At 35.7% G+C, this 17180-nt stretch overlaps 4 protein-coding genes across 6 annotated transcripts in view; 2 read left to right on the top strand and 2 right to left on the bottom strand.

The window, feature by feature from the left end:
* LOC104801527 (factor of DNA methylation 4) overlaps positions 1-1474 on the bottom strand; it is a 4467-nt gene extending 2993 nt beyond the window's left edge. The window contains exons 1-2 of the mRNA XM_019201061.1: positions 1240-1474; positions 7-548 (exon numbers count right to left, since the gene is read on the bottom strand). Of these exons, the coding sequence (XP_019056606.1) occupies positions 7-538 (532 nt within the window). The 5' untranslated portion in view covers positions 539-548; positions 1240-1474. The remainder of the gene's footprint in view (positions 1-6; positions 549-1239) is intronic.
* A 2264-nt stretch (positions 1475-3738) lies between these two features.
* On the top strand, positions 3739-5910 carry LOC104800664 (probable receptor-like protein kinase At5g47070). The gene is made up of 4 exons (XM_010523543.1): positions 3739-4230; positions 4532-4792; positions 4952-5074; positions 5190-5910. The coding sequence occupies exons 1-4, from the start codon at positions 3793-3795 to the stop codon at positions 5751-5753; spliced, it is 1386 nt and encodes a 461-aa protein (XP_010521845.1). The 5' UTR covers positions 3739-3792; the 3' UTR covers positions 5754-5910.
* Positions 5911-5989: 79 nt separating this feature from the next.
* LOC104800663 (protein kinase APK1A, chloroplastic-like) lies at positions 5990-8874 on the bottom strand. 3 transcript variants are annotated; one of them, XM_010523542.1, is made up of 7 exons: positions 8664-8874; positions 8343-8432; positions 7410-7735; positions 7162-7297; positions 6906-7048; positions 6696-6819; positions 5990-6620 (listed from the first exon to the last, which is right to left on the bottom strand). In XM_010523542.1, exons 2-7 carry the CDS (start codon positions 8383-8385, stop codon positions 6148-6150), a joined length of 1245 nt encoding a protein of 414 aa, XP_010521844.1. In that variant the 5' UTR covers positions 8386-8432; positions 8664-8874; the 3' UTR covers positions 5990-6147. The 3 variants fall into 3 exon arrangements, with proteins under 3 accessions (XP_010521844.1, XP_010521843.1, XP_019056584.1); XM_010523541.1 differs by having other exon boundaries at positions 8693-8874; XM_019201039.1 differs by lacking the exons at positions 8343-8432; positions 8664-8874 and having other exon boundaries at positions 7410-8074.
* A 5992-nt stretch (positions 8875-14866) lies between these two features.
* LOC104801526 (E3 ubiquitin-protein ligase RNF126-like) lies at positions 14867-15184 on the top strand. Its single transcript, XM_010524835.1, has one exon. It carries the CDS (start codon positions 14867-14869, stop codon positions 15182-15184), a length of 318 nt encoding a protein of 105 aa, XP_010523137.1.
* Positions 15185-17180: the final 1996 nt, after the last annotated feature.

Here is a 17180-nt window from a genome sequence, read left to right as displayed (position 1 = left end):
CAGCAGGACTAGCAAAGCTAGTTCTGTGGGCAGAGTACGCCATGTCTTTAGTGATAGAATGGGAATTCGGTTCATGGGATGATTTCCTTTCTTCGTCACCTTGTTGATGATCACTTCTCTGACCAGGCCTTGAACCATTCTTACTACTAAGCAGGGAACTAGGTTTGTGACCCTCTTTCAGTTCTCCTATAGCACGACTGATTGAACTGCCTTTCTGTGCATTATTCGAATCTTCTTTAGTACGAGAATTGAAGTCAGTTTTTGCAGCAGGATTTGATTCTTCGGGATGGAGAAGATGCCTTTTCATATATCGTTCCAGGGCCAGGTGGCTGGCTTTTTCTCGCAAACCCGAACTGCGTGAGCTACCTCTAGCAGAAGCATGCTCCAATAAGTCCTTAAATCGATAATCACGTTTTTTAAATCTGTCGCAGAATGGGCATCTATACAATGAATCTGATACTCTGACCTTCAGGGTGCCCTCTCTCAAGTCACAGTAGTACCTATGCTCATAATCCTTGACCTCACTCCCAGAAAACATTGTCTAAAACCTGAAACAAAAGAGGTGATACATAATTAAGCTCTGATTCAGTACCTCGGTTTCTAAACATAGGAACAACACAGATCACTGGTGATGTTACAAAAACATGATCTCTTCAGCGTTGTATACCCATTATTGAAAAACCATGCCTCCAAAGACAGATATATTCAATTTCAACACCAATATTAGAAGCTCAACCAATTGAATCAGCTTCAGTAGTCTCGACTTGTCCAAAGAATAAACTACTTTCTTCTTCCAACAGTTTTGATAATTCCAACCCAAAGAACAAAAAACACAGTATAATTCTATCTAGATGCCATCCAGTAACTAGTTGCTAAGTTACAGCCTTAAGGAACTCAAATCCCTCGTGTATCACTTTGATTCAGACCCATTTGAGCAGCTTAAAATAATTGGCATGCGGAACACTCATCTCATCACATTTTCCCGGAAATCAAACAGTCATGACACTGTACCCTAAACCCTTTCACCCCAAAAACTTAATCCGACCCAGCGTCATAGTCTAAACCTTAATCTGCGCAAGTCTCAAAACCCAAATGGAGGAAAAAATCAAAAACAGAAAGACACTTAGTTCACGAAAACAAACTTGAACCGGCGACGAAAAATCCGACCGAAATCAACCTACATCGGACCCAAAAAAGAAAAAAAAACACAAAGAGAAGCAGAGAAACAGAGATGAATACCTCAACTCGCGCCGATCACACGACACCGCTCGTTACCGAAGATTCACACTGATTCCTGCTTGCAGGGACGATCACAGTGAACGGGGAAGGAGACCAGGGCTCCAGCTTTACCGAAAACCCTAGAATTTGGGGGAATTTTGCGCGTATAGTGATGGAGTGATCAGGTTTCAGAGACGGGGCTCTGCAATTGGTTCAGTCGCCGCGTACCGTTGCGTATAGTAGTATGTCGTATCGTGTATTTTTGGTATGTCGTATCGGTGGTCATGATCCTCTGCTTCTCGTCCCATTCTAAGATAATGGAGAGTCTGATAGTGAAATCGAGCATTATAAATTGCACATTACAAATTAATTAGTTGTTTATATATTTTAATGTTTTCAATTAATGATAAAATTTCCTGTAAATTCGTATTATATTAACTGATTCACCATTCTAACCACGGATTAGTGATACCATATTTTAATTTTATCAATACTTTATTAATTCTGCCATTTGGTTATTCAAATCATATATCATGCCTCAAATGTTCTGGATCGAGGTCCAAAAGTCTCAAGGATAATAAATAAATAAAAACCCTTATTTGCCTTCCAAATTAGGGTTTGGCTCTTTTGTTACAAATACATTTGCCACCTCCCCTCCATATAAAAGTTTTAAATACATTTAAAAAAATGAAATGTTATATATTTTTCAAAATATTATAATATACAATATACATATACATATTATTAATAAAATTTTGAAAATAAATACCATTTATTCACTTTTTTATAACATATTCGCTAGGAAGAAAAAAATAATTGTATGTGTGTGAGTTAATGACCACAACATAACGACAACCAGTATTTATTATTACTGTCATTAATTCCCATAAAAATACACTAATTTTACAAAATGTGCCACATAAATACATGAATTATCAGATTAATACATTAATTTCTCCCAATTTCATACATGAACCCTCACGGCGTTATTTCACCGTCAATTTCATCCTACGTGGAGTCCTAGTCATTGCCACGTCGTTATTGACTGCCTCGTACATGAACCCAACCCTTGTTTAAGCAAGTCTGTTGACTGCCTCAACTCCCTACCACAATCATAAGCTTAATCTAACAAAATCCAAATAGGTAACCAATACTGTGATTAAAATCCACGAAAACACGTATTTTTCATATTTTAAGTCTCGTCAATCCCTAATACATATATTTAGAATTGCCATGATCGAAAATTTTCGGACATGGCCGTGACTATCAGGATTGTGTTAGAATTGTTTGGTGCGGATTCAGACTTGTTTCAATGCAATTTTCAAATACATTTTCAAATAAGTTACCTATTGGAGAGTAGAAGTGCATTTTCAAATACAACGAGAAGGAGAAGGAGACCTAAATATAAGTGTTTTCCGACGAAAGGATCAACTGAAAAATTTTCAAACCCAAAAAACCTAATATCGATTGAGCTAGAAAATCGAATAAGCTTTATCTGGAGAAAGCGACTGAAATCCGTCGGAATCGATTGAAATCTGCCGGTAGAAATATTTTATAACCAATTCTTTTGTTTTTCACCGTTTGTATGTGTATTAAATACCCTATTTCGGATAGTATGATGGTGAGTCCAATTTCAACCTTGTTTACATTTACTATCCCCATATTTTGGTTTAACACTAACCGGCTCAGATTTTAATTATTAACTTGGTTTTGGGGTTGAATTTTTTGACCGGGTGATATGGCACTTTTCTGATGTGGCAAAAATATAAACACATGGCAATGACATGTCAATGACTAGGAGTCCACGAAGGATGAAGTTAACGGTGAAATAACGCCGCGAGGGTTCGTGTATAAAATTGGGAGGAATTAAAGAATTGATTGATGTATTAATCTGAATTGATAATTCATGTATTTATGCATTTAATAATAATATTATTATTGTTGCTGTTGTTGTTATATAGTTTACTAATAATAAATTTCATTTATGTTTATGAATATGTCTAGGAACGCTATGTCTTGCATTATTGTTTCATTTATGTAAACTACTCATCTGTCTATATTTTTTAAATTTCATTCTATATTCATCTTTCTTTATATTTTTTGAAAAAAATATTTGTTAGTGATAAATTGTTTAACAAAAATTAGTGCATAAATTATTGTTCATTGGCACGAGTCGCAATCTATTATACATAATCGCCAAACGTGGGAGACCTTTTCTGAGATTGTGAACGATAAGAAATGTCAAAATTTGTAAGCTCATAGAAAATAGGTGACGAAAATTAAAAAATCAACTATCCAGGCGATTTAAATAGTATTATTGATAAATAGTTATCATATTTCTTTTGATCACATTAATTATTATTTTACTAAATCAAAACTTGCTTCTGCGTTAGATCGGGTCAACCTGTTAGGTTTTTGAAATCAACGGCTCATAATCCTTTACTGACCTCCACGTCATCTGGGTACAAGTTAGTGCGTCACATCGAATTATTTTCCCATGATCATCTCCACTTTGAAGAAAATCATCCGACAGAGAAGAACGCTCCAAAATTTTCTCGGTGTGGGATTTGGAAGATGAAGTGCTTTCACTTCAGCAATGGCGAGAAGAGAGGAAGCGGAGAAGACGAAGGAGACGACGAGGAAGTCGTTGTTTCCAGGGCCTCGAGGTTCTCGTGGGCTCGGTCCCTGAGCGTGGCGTCAAGCGCGTCGGACCCCACGCGCCGCTCCGAGTTCGACTCGGACTGGAGCTTCTCCCCCGACAGGTTAGGGTTTCCCCGGCTTCTGAGTCAACGGTGGTGCGGCGGAGTCTCGGCCACGAACGATCTGAGGGTCTTCACTTTCTCGGAGATCAAATCGGCCACCAGAGGCTTCAGCAGAGCCCTCATGATTGGCGAGGGAGGGTTCGGTTGCGTCTACAGAGGCGTCGTCGATGTCTCCGCCGGCAGAGAACCCAACGGTCGCCCGTCGAAGATGAATGTTGCTGTCAAACAGCTGAATCGTCAAGGTTTACAGGCATGCGTTTTACCCTTTTTGTCCCTCTGACTTTGCCCTGTGATCACCGGGTCTATATAGAGTTTCATCAGCAAAGCAATGTTCCATTGAAAATGAATGGTTACGTTTTGCTGGATATGTAGCTTTGGTTCGCAGCCGAAAAACGATGAATTTAGAAGGCGGGACGTAGGTTGGTCTTACAGGCTTGATTGATGTTAATATGGTGTGATGATTAGGATGGAATGTATCTTCCTGGTTCTATGTTCATTGGCATGTGTTTTCTTGTGGTAAACCTCTGTTGTGGTTGCATTCTAGCATTCAGGGTCACAAGGAATGGATCAATGAGGTGAATTTTCTGGGGATAGTAGATCATCCAAATCTTGTGAAGTTAGTCGGGTATTGTGCAGATGACGATGAAAGAGGGATGCAACGGCTGTTAGTCTACGAGCTTATGTGCAACAAAAGCTTGGAAGACCATTTGTTGAGCCGAGTGCCTGCTTCTCTTCCATGGATGACAAGGTTGAAGATTGCTCAAGATGCTGCTCAGGGCTTGGCATATCTTCACGAAGAAATGGATTTTCAGGTTTCTCCCTCGTTTTCCTTATCAAAGTTTTAAGCTTTGCTTATGGAAGGAGCACTCTCCGTTTATATCTTGCTCCAGTTTCACTGATGGAACAGTGCCATCGGTTTTCCTGATTGTTACATACATATGCACACTGAGTTGTTTGTATAAATGTTGCAGCTAATTTTTAGAGATTTCAAGTCTTCAAACATCCTGCTAGACAAGGAATTCAATGCGAAGCTCTCAGATTTCGGATTAGCTAGGCAGGGACCTCCAGAAGGACTTGGGCATGTCTCTACATCAGTATGTGTTTTATCTTCGATACCATAACATCTTGTGACAAGTAGCTCATGATTGCGCATGTTTTTTGGATCTGCTCTGCTTAGTCCACTGAATTCTTGAAATTTTCCTGTGGAAGGTTGTAGGTACTGTTGGTTACGCTGCTCCAGAGTATGTACAAACCGGAAAATTGACAGCTAAGAGCGACGTTTGGAGCTTCGGAGTTGTGTTGTATGAACTGATCACGGGAAGGCGAGCGGTGGACAGAAATCTACCTCGAGGAGAGCAGAAGCTTCTAGAATGGGCGAGACCTTACGTATCAGATTCAAAGAAATTCCATATCATTGTAGATCCACGACTCGAGAGCCAGTACTGCCTGAAGTCTGCCCAGAAACTGGCTGCCTTGGCAAACAGATGTCTGATGAAGCAACCAAAATCTCGGCCCAGAATGAGCGAAGTGGTCACAGTTCTTGGAAACATCATTGATGAAGCCTTGTGTGATGTAGAGAGTGCTTTAACTCCTGTTGGTGAAACAGAAGATATTCGAGAACAAGTGGATGGAGAGAGTGAACCCGAGTCGATTAGACAAGGAAGTAACTACCTGAGGAAGGTTCTCGATATTAAGGACAAAGTTAACTTGAACAAGTCACTGGCGAAAATCGACTGGCGTCACCGGATGCCTGGGTTGATAAGAACTTGGTGAAGAAAAACTCTTTCTATTTAACTTGAAGAAAAGAAAATGTTATTCAGGAAACTGAAACTGAATGTACAAATGTTAAGCTCCTCCTTGTTATTCTTGGATCATTTGTTGTGTAAATGGGTGTATATATTTTGTGAAAGGCTCAATCTTTTCTTGGTTATATTTTATTTTTCCTTATTCTAACCAGGATATTAGAAAGAAAGCACCAAAGTAAATTAGATAAACAAACTGGATAAACATGTTCATGAAGGCGGGAAAGTAGATTTACGCTTAAGCTAATGAATCTTCACAATCTCTCGGATGCATTAATAGACAAAAAAACTATACAAGATTAGGAAACCCTAAACACCTTGCAATGGTTTCACCAAGAACACTGATCCGCATGTTTTTATGTTTGTCAGAAATGCAGCGGCGAAGCAGATGGGCGAGGATAAGCGGCAACGGAAGCAGCCATGGGAGACGGCTGAGCAAAATAGCCAACCTTTGCTTTCTTGGTGATAACGCTGTCTGTGCTTCTCCGACGTGCTCTCCTCTCCCTTCTCTCGGGATTTCCACTGGAGGCATTAAGAGCTCGGATCTGTTCCAGTTGCGAGACAACATCTTTCATGTTTGGTCTGAGCTTAACTTCAGTGGATAGGCATCTCAGCGCCAGAGTAGCTGCCTTATATACTTCTTCCATGGAGTACTGATCTTGAAGACGGCTGTCGATAACCCGGAACATCTTTCTTTTGTTGGCAAGATATGGTTTGGCCCACTCCACGAGATTGTGCTCTCCGGCTGGCCGGTTCTTGTCAACAGCTCGCCGTCCAGACAACATCTCCAAAAGAACAACCCCAAAGCTATAGACATCGCTCTTGGTTGTCAGATGACCTGCCAAACTGCAGAGTGAGCCGAAGAAGGAATCCATTAGAGAGACAAAAGGTCAGGAAAGGATTTGAAACTTACCAGTCGCGAGGTATTCTGGAGCTGCATAACCGTAGGTACCCATGACCCGGGTAGAGACGTGACTTTTATCGCCTGTTGGCCCATCCTTGGCCAATCCAAAATCAGAAAGCTTGGCAATGTAGTCCTGGTGGTTTTTCATCATAAAGCTTGGAACTTTGCCATCTTTGTCATGAGAATCAGATAACTGAAGGTGAGAAAACGATGAATTACCGAGTCAAGAAGGATGTTTGAAGTCTTGAAGTCGCGGTATATCACTCTTGTCTCAGCACAGTGAAGAAAAGCAAGGCCTTTTGCAGCACCGAGAGCCACTTTCAACCGGAGACTCCAAGACAAGGACTGGAAATATGAACCCCCTACGAGCCAGAAACAACCCGAATGTTGAGAATATGTGTATATATATACACACACACACAAAGGTATTAGTTTGATGGGCATCTCGAGATTCAGACAAGACAGAAGAACATACTCCTGAAAAGATGATTTTCCAAGCTTCCCCGAGGCATGAACTCGTAGACAAGAAGTCGATGCTCATCCTCCAGGCAGTAACCGATCAGCTTCACGAGATGAGGATGAGAAAACTGCCCCAAGTAATTCACTTCAGCCTGCAGAAACGAGTTGAGACAAGACTCGGTATTCAGATGATGATGATCAAGAGGTTTCGAAGTTAAGACAACGTCAAGAACCGGACAAAGAAACAGCCATGAGAAAGCTTACCAACCACTCCTTGTGACCTTGCCAACCATCTTGGTTAAGCCTTTTGACGGCAATAACCGTACCAGTGCCCGGTTTTGTGGCGGTGAGGGTTTGCTCATCGATCCATCCTTTGAAAACGCAACCGAAACCTCCTTCCCCGAGCACACTGTCCGGTCTGAAATTCCTGGTCGCGGTTTTGAGCTCTGAGAAGCTGAAACTCTTGAGGTTTGGTGACTGTAAGATCTCACCCTCTGTTCGCGGAGTAGGGCGAACCGACATGGACGAAGCCTTGCTGCCCAAACTTCCAGTGTCGTTCCCGTCTGAGCTCAAGTGCTTTGGACTCGCTCCTACACACCCACCAAAGATGTAGTTTGTATACGAAAAAACGTTAAATTTCACATTTTTCCCGGCACCCATTTGCCTTGATGGATTGCTGTGTCCTTGGGAAGGATTTGGAACTTAAATGAGAACAGGAATCATGTGGTCTGAATCAGAAAGGTAAGAAATCAAACTAATCAATGCATTATTGTGCTCAACTGTAGAAAAGATTGATAATCTGAAACATGGGCAGATTTGTCAAAACATGATGCCTAACTTAGAAGCAAAGCCCCGTTATTTCCCAACCACCAGAACCTAACCTTTCATGGAAGGAAATATCAAAGAAAGAAACAACAAAATTTAACTTTTCGAAGTTGAAAAACCCAATGCTGTCATGACAGGGGAAAAGGGGAAAGCTACAATTTTGACACAACTAAAAAAAACATTAAAAACCCAGGAAGATAAGCAAAGCAAGAGCTTTGCCCTCATGGCCAAACAAAACAAGCGAGGGGACAGGATTCACACTGAACCAGAATGTTCTTTTTACCAAAAGAGTAGATCCAATATTCCAGAATTATTTTTTTATCAGTAATCATAGTCTATGAATGAAAAGAAAAACATGAAACTCTGTCTTACCTGGATTCTCAGCTTTGACTTGGGCACTCAAGCAAACCCCCATGGTTGAGCTCAGAGAACTTCAGACAACCAAAGCTAAACAACCTCTTCCTATTCATCATGAAAAAGAAAAACAAAATTACAGAAGCTATAAAGGCTGTTATATCAAATACAAAAGCGAGACAGAAACAGATCCACTTGTGGGTGAAAAATATATGAAAAAGAAAAGATTTTACAACTTTTTGCCCGAAGTATATGCAGAATCTAAAATTATGATGAAACCCATCAACTTTTTCTGGTGGGAAACACGATTATAGAACCACAAGAAGCAAGATAACCCACCAACTAGGGAACGAAGAAAAATTCCTCACCCCTTTTTTCAAACAAATAATGAAAATCTTCGCCCAGAAACAGTAGAGAGAAAGTGAGAGAGCGGGGTTTGTATGGTTAATGGGAACTGTTACTTAGCCGAAAATAGCTTATGTAGAGGAAGAGGGGTTGGGAGGTGGCATTAATGGCGGATGATCCCGCCTTTAAGCCCATCTCTGCCTTTTTTTTTTTTTTTGTCTCTCTCTGTTTTTAAAAATTTTCAATTTATTTTTCATTTAATTATATTTTCATCGTAATCGAGCTTCCTATCTCAAAAATCAAAATTCCTTCTTTCCTTTTTCTTTTGGTTGGAGAAGTCAGAAAGGATGAGCCTCCCCCGGGTGTTAAATCGTTCTCAGCCGTTGGATTCTTCCTTCACATTGCACTTCTCGATGCACTATATCGGCTCGGCTCGGCTCGGCTCCATTTGCCTCTCATTATATAGTATAGTATAGTATGTTTTAAGGTGTATTATTATTATTTTATACGTGTTTTATACATATATATATATACACAACCAAACACAAATATATACATAGATTTACATATGCATACAAATAAATACATACATGTACCTATATATGTACATATACATATGTTTTGTAAATTTAATTCTTTTTAAAAATTATATTGGTGTAACGTTATAGTCTAACAATATCTTCGTTTTGAAAATGTAAGACGTTGATAACATTATCAGTCGAGTACTTAAAGCTGTTAAAGATAAGTAGGTATACATAAACAAATTTAGATAATTAATTTTTTATATAAATTTTTAAAAATATTTTATATTTTAAAATTTTAAAAAAATGATATTTATATATTGAACTTTTGGACAAAATTAAATATTTTATAGACCATTTTCTCTTTATAAAATACCTATTATACGTATTGTCAACTCGATTATTACAAGATTTTCAATTTCAATAACTCTTGAGATAAAATAAATTTCGTTCTCAATCTTTTAAAATAAAATATTAACAATTTTCCCAAATTAGAGTATCAATATCGGACGTCGAGATATCCTCATTGTCCTGATAATTGATAAGATAAGCTGAATTGAATATTCGTAGAAAATTACTTTTCTTGCTTGCTTTTGCAAACTTTTCATGTGACATAAAATTTCCTTTTGCTTCATAATGCACATGCATGGATACTTATATTAATTGCATTTTATTTTTCTGGTTTATGTATTTATGAAATATTTAATTTTCTTACGGTGCAAGATGCATGCATGCATTCATTTTTCAAATTGAAATATACGACTCTTTTACCATCCTAAATTTTTAATACTTTGGTAATAAAATTGTGTTCAGTATTTAAAATTTTTAGTTTTAAACTTAAAAATTGAATTTGCTTGCGGATTTCTTGTAGATTAACAAAACATAATCAATTCTAGTTTATATATTAGAAATCATGAGTTTTCAGTTCACTTTTAAATTAAAGTCAACATGGAAAAAAAGATAAAATAACGCAAATTGCAAAAAGGCATGTTGATAATGGCTGTAAATCGATACAAATTGTTCTAAAATATTGAATCAAACAATGCCCGTGACATGATCCCCCCAACCAACTCAATATACCTTTTCTTGTAATATATATATATATATATATATTGTAACGTCTGAGTGATAAAATCTGTGATATTTGTCATTACTTCGTTTGTGAAATTGGTATTTTTGTACGTTAACAAAAAAAAAAAATTGGCATTTTTGTACCGTTATTTTTATATGATTGGAAAACTTTTGTACGTGTTAGTAGTAACGAGGATTTCACGAGATCTAAGAGAAATGGTCGCATGTTTCTTTTATGTAATCTGGAATTGCATGGGTTTTATTAAAAGAAAATTCTGACGTCGTGGTCATAAATTTTTGGTGTGCATATTTAGAGACATAATTAAGATTGCTAAAACAATTATGGATTTGGTTAATGATTTACAAATATAGTTAATTGCAGTTTTGAATTATACAACCAATTTTGCAAGTAAGTGAGATACATACAAAAACTTAGTCACATTCACAAGTGTTATGTTAATTACAACATAAAAAAATCTGTATAAAACACAATTCATTACTTGTGAAAAAAAAATAAAAACAAAAAAAATAGAAATTACTATCTATCTTAGGTCAGCATAAAGTTTTTAGAATATCGCCTAATATAGTTTATAAAATATAATATACTTTTATATCCTAACTTACTATAATATAAAAAACAAACAGAATAACCGTTTTGTTTCATATCGTCAACACATTTTAATTGAATTCCACTATAATTTGTGTTTATTATCATGAATTTTCTTATGTTAATTTTTTTTAATCAATGAATGTATATAAGTATATCAGAGACATAAAAAATTTTATATATAGATCACATTAACGTTGTAGTTGACGAAATACATTTTTATACAATTTACAAACTTGAAACTCGAATATAGATTTATATTTCAAATGATATGAAATTTGGTTTGCTGGTTTTAATTATAGCCGGCAGAGTGTGAACGTGATTGCCCGACCGTTTGACTTTTGCTTCGGACTCGCAAAGACCAAATGTGGGACCCACAGAGACAAGTCCTCATGACACCGCATCGGCTTACGCGGCTCCTTCGCGACTCGGCTTCGCTCACTTGCCCGTGACCAACCGGCTGTCAAGCAGCTGTCATCCTAGAAAATTCCCTCCCTTCTCACTTCACCTTCTAGAATGTTTTGCTTCACTAATTAATTCCTTAATTTATATAATAGTTAATATTGTTACGCACATAAAATCATTTTACATGATGGACTGTCTTTTCACTTTTAAACTTTTTTTTTTTTTAACGGAGCGTCTTGGGCCGAAGCCCAGACTAATCTCCGGACCGGGAACAAGTCATGTGTTTTAAAATATTCACTCCCCTCCCCATTCTGGGTTTCGAACTTGGGGCGAGACAAGTGTTTTGCACTCTCATTTCACCAGTACCCAGGATGGATCACTTTTAAACTTGTGTGTGGTCGTACACCATAATTAGTATGTTTCGAGTTTTATATATATATTATAAATATCAACATAAATCAATCTATCTTTTGTCATCCATCTCTACTTATTTAGAAAATAAAATATTTATTTGATTATTTAATTTAGATAAGTGTCCCGAACTTAATTCTTAATAAAAAGGTGAAAATTTTAAATGTATACATTATAGATTTTTTTTGTTTAAGAGATTCATAGAGGTTAACAGTAAATGAGAATAAAGGGATATAGATGCTTAGTATAAATAATTAATAAATTTTTGTATGCTTTTGTTAGAGAAACCGGTGAACACGAAAGAGCAAATGGTCCGTAGATATTATCGAGAGAGAAACAATTTAGGATAGAATATTTCGGGCTTGGTTTAGAAAAAGGCTAATTAGGCACTTTAATCATAGTACCATCACTAATTAAGTGTTATTAAGAGTTTTCTTCCACTACACGAAAAGTAACATTGTAACACTTTTTAAGTGATTCAGCCCTAGAAAAAACCTTTTGGAACGTTTTCCTAAACAATCCAGAAGCCAGATAATAATAAAAAGGTAACGATTAATCGAGATGTGCAAAAAAAAAATCTAAGCATAGTAAAAAAATATACAAACCTGTTATATATATATATATATATATATATATATATATAGATTGTGACAATCATATATAATATCAACATTATATATGACCTATTAATTGATGACTCAATAGTTAAAAGATGACAAAATCATGGATTCAATTCTACTAATGGGGAGAAGGGACACAATTAATTACGTGACTACAGAGTGAGTCTGAGTTCACGGGATTAAGTGGACGGAAGGTCCGGTAAATCTTCTCGTTATAAAAAATATATATTATGATACGTGTGTTTACGTATATTATAGTAGCATACATATAATCTTTTTAATAATATTTTGTATACAGCAGATCAGTTCAATTAGTTTTATGGGACACGTAAATATATACTCTATGATTAAGTTGAAACATGTTTATTTTTAGATATATACTTCATGTACCGAGAGAATTGTTTAACCAAAAAACATCATTATGATAAATCAGTTGAACTTGAAGGATTGAAAAGTCAAACGAGGTTAAGTGAAATGTCAAACAAATCTGTCAAGTGTCCACGGAGGGTTTAGCCGTACAGGTCACATGTACCTTGGTCGTTGACTGGAAATAGTCAAAGGTGAGTTGACTTGTGAGGAGCCATATGTATGATTAAGTTGTGAGATGCCAAATTTCAATGATGCTTGTCTCTTCCTAATGATGGGATTATACAAAGTCTAACCACCTCATTCACGGAAAGCTTTTTTTGACTTTTGATGTAGCCAAAGTTTTTCCATATAAAACATAGTATCTTTGTATTTATATGCATGAACATACATATACATATACATACATATATATATATATATATATGTATGTATGTATGACCTGCGTATGACCAAAGGCACATGTAAGATGACTTGTGGTGCCTAATACGAAGAATGGCATATATTCCCCAATACCCTCAAACAAGTTGGGTGTTTTGGATCATTCTTTGTTCAAACATGTACAAACAAAAGGACCCAATTATATTCAATAAATATTACTAACGAAAATGATAAGATAAGATATACACAAATATATACAACGCCTTTATTATTATTATTTTTTTTGCTCTAAAAGCCATACTATATACTGAAAGAGATGGACCGGTATCCCTAATTAAGCTATTTTAAAGTTTCGAAGACAATATCTTTTTCTAACAGGCTGATTTTAAATCCTTGAATAGATACAATGTCTTGTCTAATTTCCTCATGTTACAGAACCCACATATACATACATACATACATACATACATACATACATACATACATACATACATAAATACATACATACATACATACATACATACATACATATATATATATATATATATGATTGATTCAAGCAGTTCTTCTTCTTCTTATGTCCTCGCACAGTTCAGTGATGGCTCATTTCTTTTGCTCTTTCAATTCGTCTTGGTTTCTTACAACATCCATTAATTGATCAAAGCAGCAGCTGATAACGTTAGGCGAATTTTTCTAAGTCTGAAATCCAATCAAAAAATTGAAGATAAGAAAGTTACCAGGATTCTCGGAGCGAGATCGCGAAGGAACCGTCGCCGCTCGCTTCGCTTTATGCATATCTTTTTTTTTTTTTTCTGATAAACGCATAATCCTCAGTCTTGTTATTATCATATTTAAATTTTCCACTGATCCTATATTTGATGGGAATTAAGCTAAACATTGATAATAACGTCTACATGTATTTCCTCCCTGCTAATAGTTTTGGGTTGATAGAATCAGTTTAATTCTTCTCTCAGATTTAACAAAATACAATTACTTTTAATAAAATTTATTGTTACTTTAGATGATGATATTTATTTATTTATTTATTTATAATACAATAAGAAAAAGATATACAATAATATATAAACTAAAAAAAAGATATAATTATGAAGAAATGATGATAAAACTAAATAATAATGGTTTAAAATAAAATTAGGAAAAACAAAGTGGTGAGAACATTTTTGATAAATTTTATCATTTTTCATATAATTTATTATTATTTTAATAAAAAACCAATAAATAATGCTGTTAAACAATGGAAACGAGAAAAAGGAATAGCTATTAAATAGATTAAAATATAGAAAATATAATAAACTTTACTAAAATAGGAAAAAAGAGAGACTAAATATCATTAGAAGTGGGAAAAATGAAAAGCCCTAATCCTTTTAAGCGTGGGAGAAGGAAAAAAAAATCCTAATATTATAAGGTTAAGAGGGCGAGGCGAGGAGTAAGAGAGAAGAAAACGAAAGCGGCGGCGCGAAGAATGTCGACAACTGGGATTGGGTTGCGATGCGTGAGAGTGTACAAGTGGAAGACGCCGCATCTCTCACAAGAATCCGGTGTCGGAGTCATCGCCATCGTATTCGGTGGGTCCGTCAGGTTAAATCCTTTTCCTCTGCCGAGAGCCCAAAGGAGACGCGCCTTGTCGTTGATAATCAAGGATGCTCTCGATGGGAATTTCATCCTTTACAGGACATCCGATCGGATGGCGGATCAGATCGTCGACTATCTGCTCTGCAATTTCTCGTTTCGAGATCTGCAGGCCGTGCCTCCCGCGTCTCCCGGTCTCGTGTTCGTCGTCAGCGTGAAGCGGAAATGATCGGTGAGACCACCGATGACGATCTCTTGCTGGTTCTCAACAGACCGTGGAGGTTCTCGATCGCGGCGAATGAGGAAGGGCAGGAGCTGGTGCCGATGCTTGCTCCTACCGCGGAGATTGTCGAAGGCGGCGGCGGCGAATGTTGTTCCGTCTGTAAACTAGGGTTCGCGTGGGAAGAGGGAGTGCTCAGGACGATCTGCAGCCATATCTTCCACGTTCGGTGCATCGCTCCTTCTCTGTCGCGACATCGCTCCTGCCCTGTCTGCTCCGCCGTTTTCCCCCTCCCTCTCGATATCCGAACTCTGCTCCACTAGATTATCTTTATTTTATTGTTCGCCTTTACTATTTGTTATTTCTTTTTACATTTTTCAATTTTAAACATAATGATGAATAATAATAGATAAATTTAAATTGAACGTAATTCAAAAATAGAAGAGCAAATTATAAACCTTCTAGATTTTTTTTTTCTTCCCTAATTAATTCCTTAATTTATATAATAGTAAATATTGATAGGCACAAAATCATTTTACATGATAGATTTTTTTTCACTTTTAAATTTGTGTGTGATGGTAAACCATAATTAGTAATTACTATGTTTCGAATTTTGTATATATTATAAATATCATCAGAAATCGACCCATCTTTCGCCATCCATCTCTACTTATTTGGAAAATAAAATATTTAGGATAGAATATTTCGGGCTTAGTTTAGAAAAGGCTAATTAAGCACTTTAATTATACTATCATAACTAATTAAGTGTCATTAAGAGCTTTCTCACTATACGATTCAGCCCTAGAAAAACTTTTTGGAACGTTTTCCTAAACAATCTAGGAAGCCATATAATAACAACTAACGATTAATCGAGATGTGCAAAAACTATATTCCCTCCATCTCATAACGTTTTGGAACAATTTTTATGTTTGAGAGTTTTTCTATGTAATTTTTAATTTTTTTTTTCAATTTTACTTATGACTAATAATATTTAAAATATTTTGAATAATAATTCTCTATGCAATAAATAAAGATATTTTGGACAAAATATTATTTTTATTAATTTGTGTGTTTAAGTTTTAAATGCCAATTATTACGAAACGGAGGGAATATTTTTTAAGCATAGTAAAAAATATACAAACCTATTATATATATTGATTGTGACGATCATATATAATATCAACATTATGATACGGGTTTATGTATATTATAGTGACACACACACATATATATATATATATGTAATCTTTTTAATAATATGCTGTATGATTCGCATTTAGAATATAATTCGAAATCAAATCTATCGAAGTAGACTTAGAATCCTTTTTATTAGTTCAATTAACTTTATCGGATACATAAATTGATGAAACATCTTTATCAATTTCTTTTGATAAAACTAAAAAAAAAAGGAAAAGGCTTTTGACTTTTGATGAAGCCATTTTTTTTTTTGATAATATTTGATCCAATGGGATTTGAACTTGGATTGAGTAGAAGGACTTTGTACTATCCAACCACCAAGCCACCCCACTTGGGTTAAGCCAAAATTTTCTATATATGTAAAATATAGTATCTTTGTATTTATCTGCATGAATATACATATACATATACATATATATATATATATATATATATATATAGGACGATGAACACGAGACCTGCGTATGACCAAAGGCACATACATGTAAGATGACTTGTGGCGCCTAATACAAAGAATGACAAATATTCCCCCATGCCCTCAAGCAAGTTGGCTGTCTAGGATCATTCTTTGTTCAAACATACACGAACAAAAGGACCGAATTATATTCAATTAATATTACTCCCTAGTTTTAGATGTCGTTTAAGAATTAAACACACAGATTAAAAAAAATAATGGTTTGTCCAAAATATCCTTATTTATTATATAAAAAATATTTTTTAAAATATGTAGTTTAAGTACTATTAATTAGGGATAAATTTGAAAAAATTATTAAAAATTATATTGAAAATCTGAAAACGTCATTTATTTTGATACAAAAATTTTATTCTAAAACGTCAACTAAATTGAATTGGATGAACTCTTTTTTTTTCTTTTTTTTTTTGTTGGGAAAGAACCTTCAGTTATCTTTATGGAAATAGGGTTTGATAATCTTTTCAGAAGAAGAGATCAAGATCAAGAACAAGAAATCTGTTATCTTTGGCTATAAAAAGCCACGGATGCTTCAACGGAAGATAACACTGAGATGTTGACGCGAGATATGGAATTCTTCAAGATCCTTCAGAGGGTTATTAGATTCTTCCAAATTCTTGAGAGGCAACAAAAGAACTAAATTCCCAGGCTGA

This window comes from Tarenaya hassleriana, unplaced genomic scaffold (assembly GCF_000463585.1).
Source record: "Tarenaya hassleriana unplaced genomic scaffold, ASM46358v1 Cleome7, whole genome shotgun sequence".
In the NCBI taxonomy this organism is placed as follows: Eukaryota; Viridiplantae; Streptophyta; class Magnoliopsida; order Brassicales; family Cleomaceae; genus Tarenaya; species Tarenaya hassleriana.
Note: the sequence above shows the minus strand (reverse complement) of the source record. Positions and strands in the feature narration are given on the sequence as shown.

Excerpts from the sequence above, each read along its gene's own strand:
- LOC104800664 (XM_010523543.1), top strand. The coding sequence starts at position 3,793 with ATGAAGTGCTTTCACTTCAGCAATGGCGAGAAGAGAGGAAGCGGAGAA. Across the intron at positions 4,793-4,951 it reads ACGAAGAAATGGATTTTCAG|CTAATTTTTAGAGATTTCAA; the intron begins GTTTCTCCCTCG and ends TAAATGTTGCAG. Across the intron at positions 5,075-5,189 it reads TTGGGCATGTCTCTACATCA|GTTGTAGGTACTGTTGGTTA; the intron begins GTATGTGTTTTA and ends TTCCTGTGGAAG.
- LOC104801526 (XM_010524835.1), top strand. The coding sequence starts at position 14,867 with ATGATCGGTGAGACCACCGATGACGATCTCTTGCTGGTTCTCAACAGA.
- LOC104800663 (XM_019201039.1), bottom strand. The coding sequence starts at position 7,805 with ATGGGTGCCGGGAAAAATGTGAAATTTAACGTTTTTTCGTATACAAAC. Across the intron at positions 6,820-6,905 it reads CAAACATCCTTCTTGACTCG|GACTACATTGCCAAGCTTTC; the intron begins GTAATTCATCGT and ends AAAAACCACCAG. Across the intron at positions 6,621-6,695 it reads TCCAGAATACCTCGCGACTG|GTCATCTGACAACCAAGAGC; the intron begins GTAAGTTTCAAA and ends GCAGTTTGGCAG.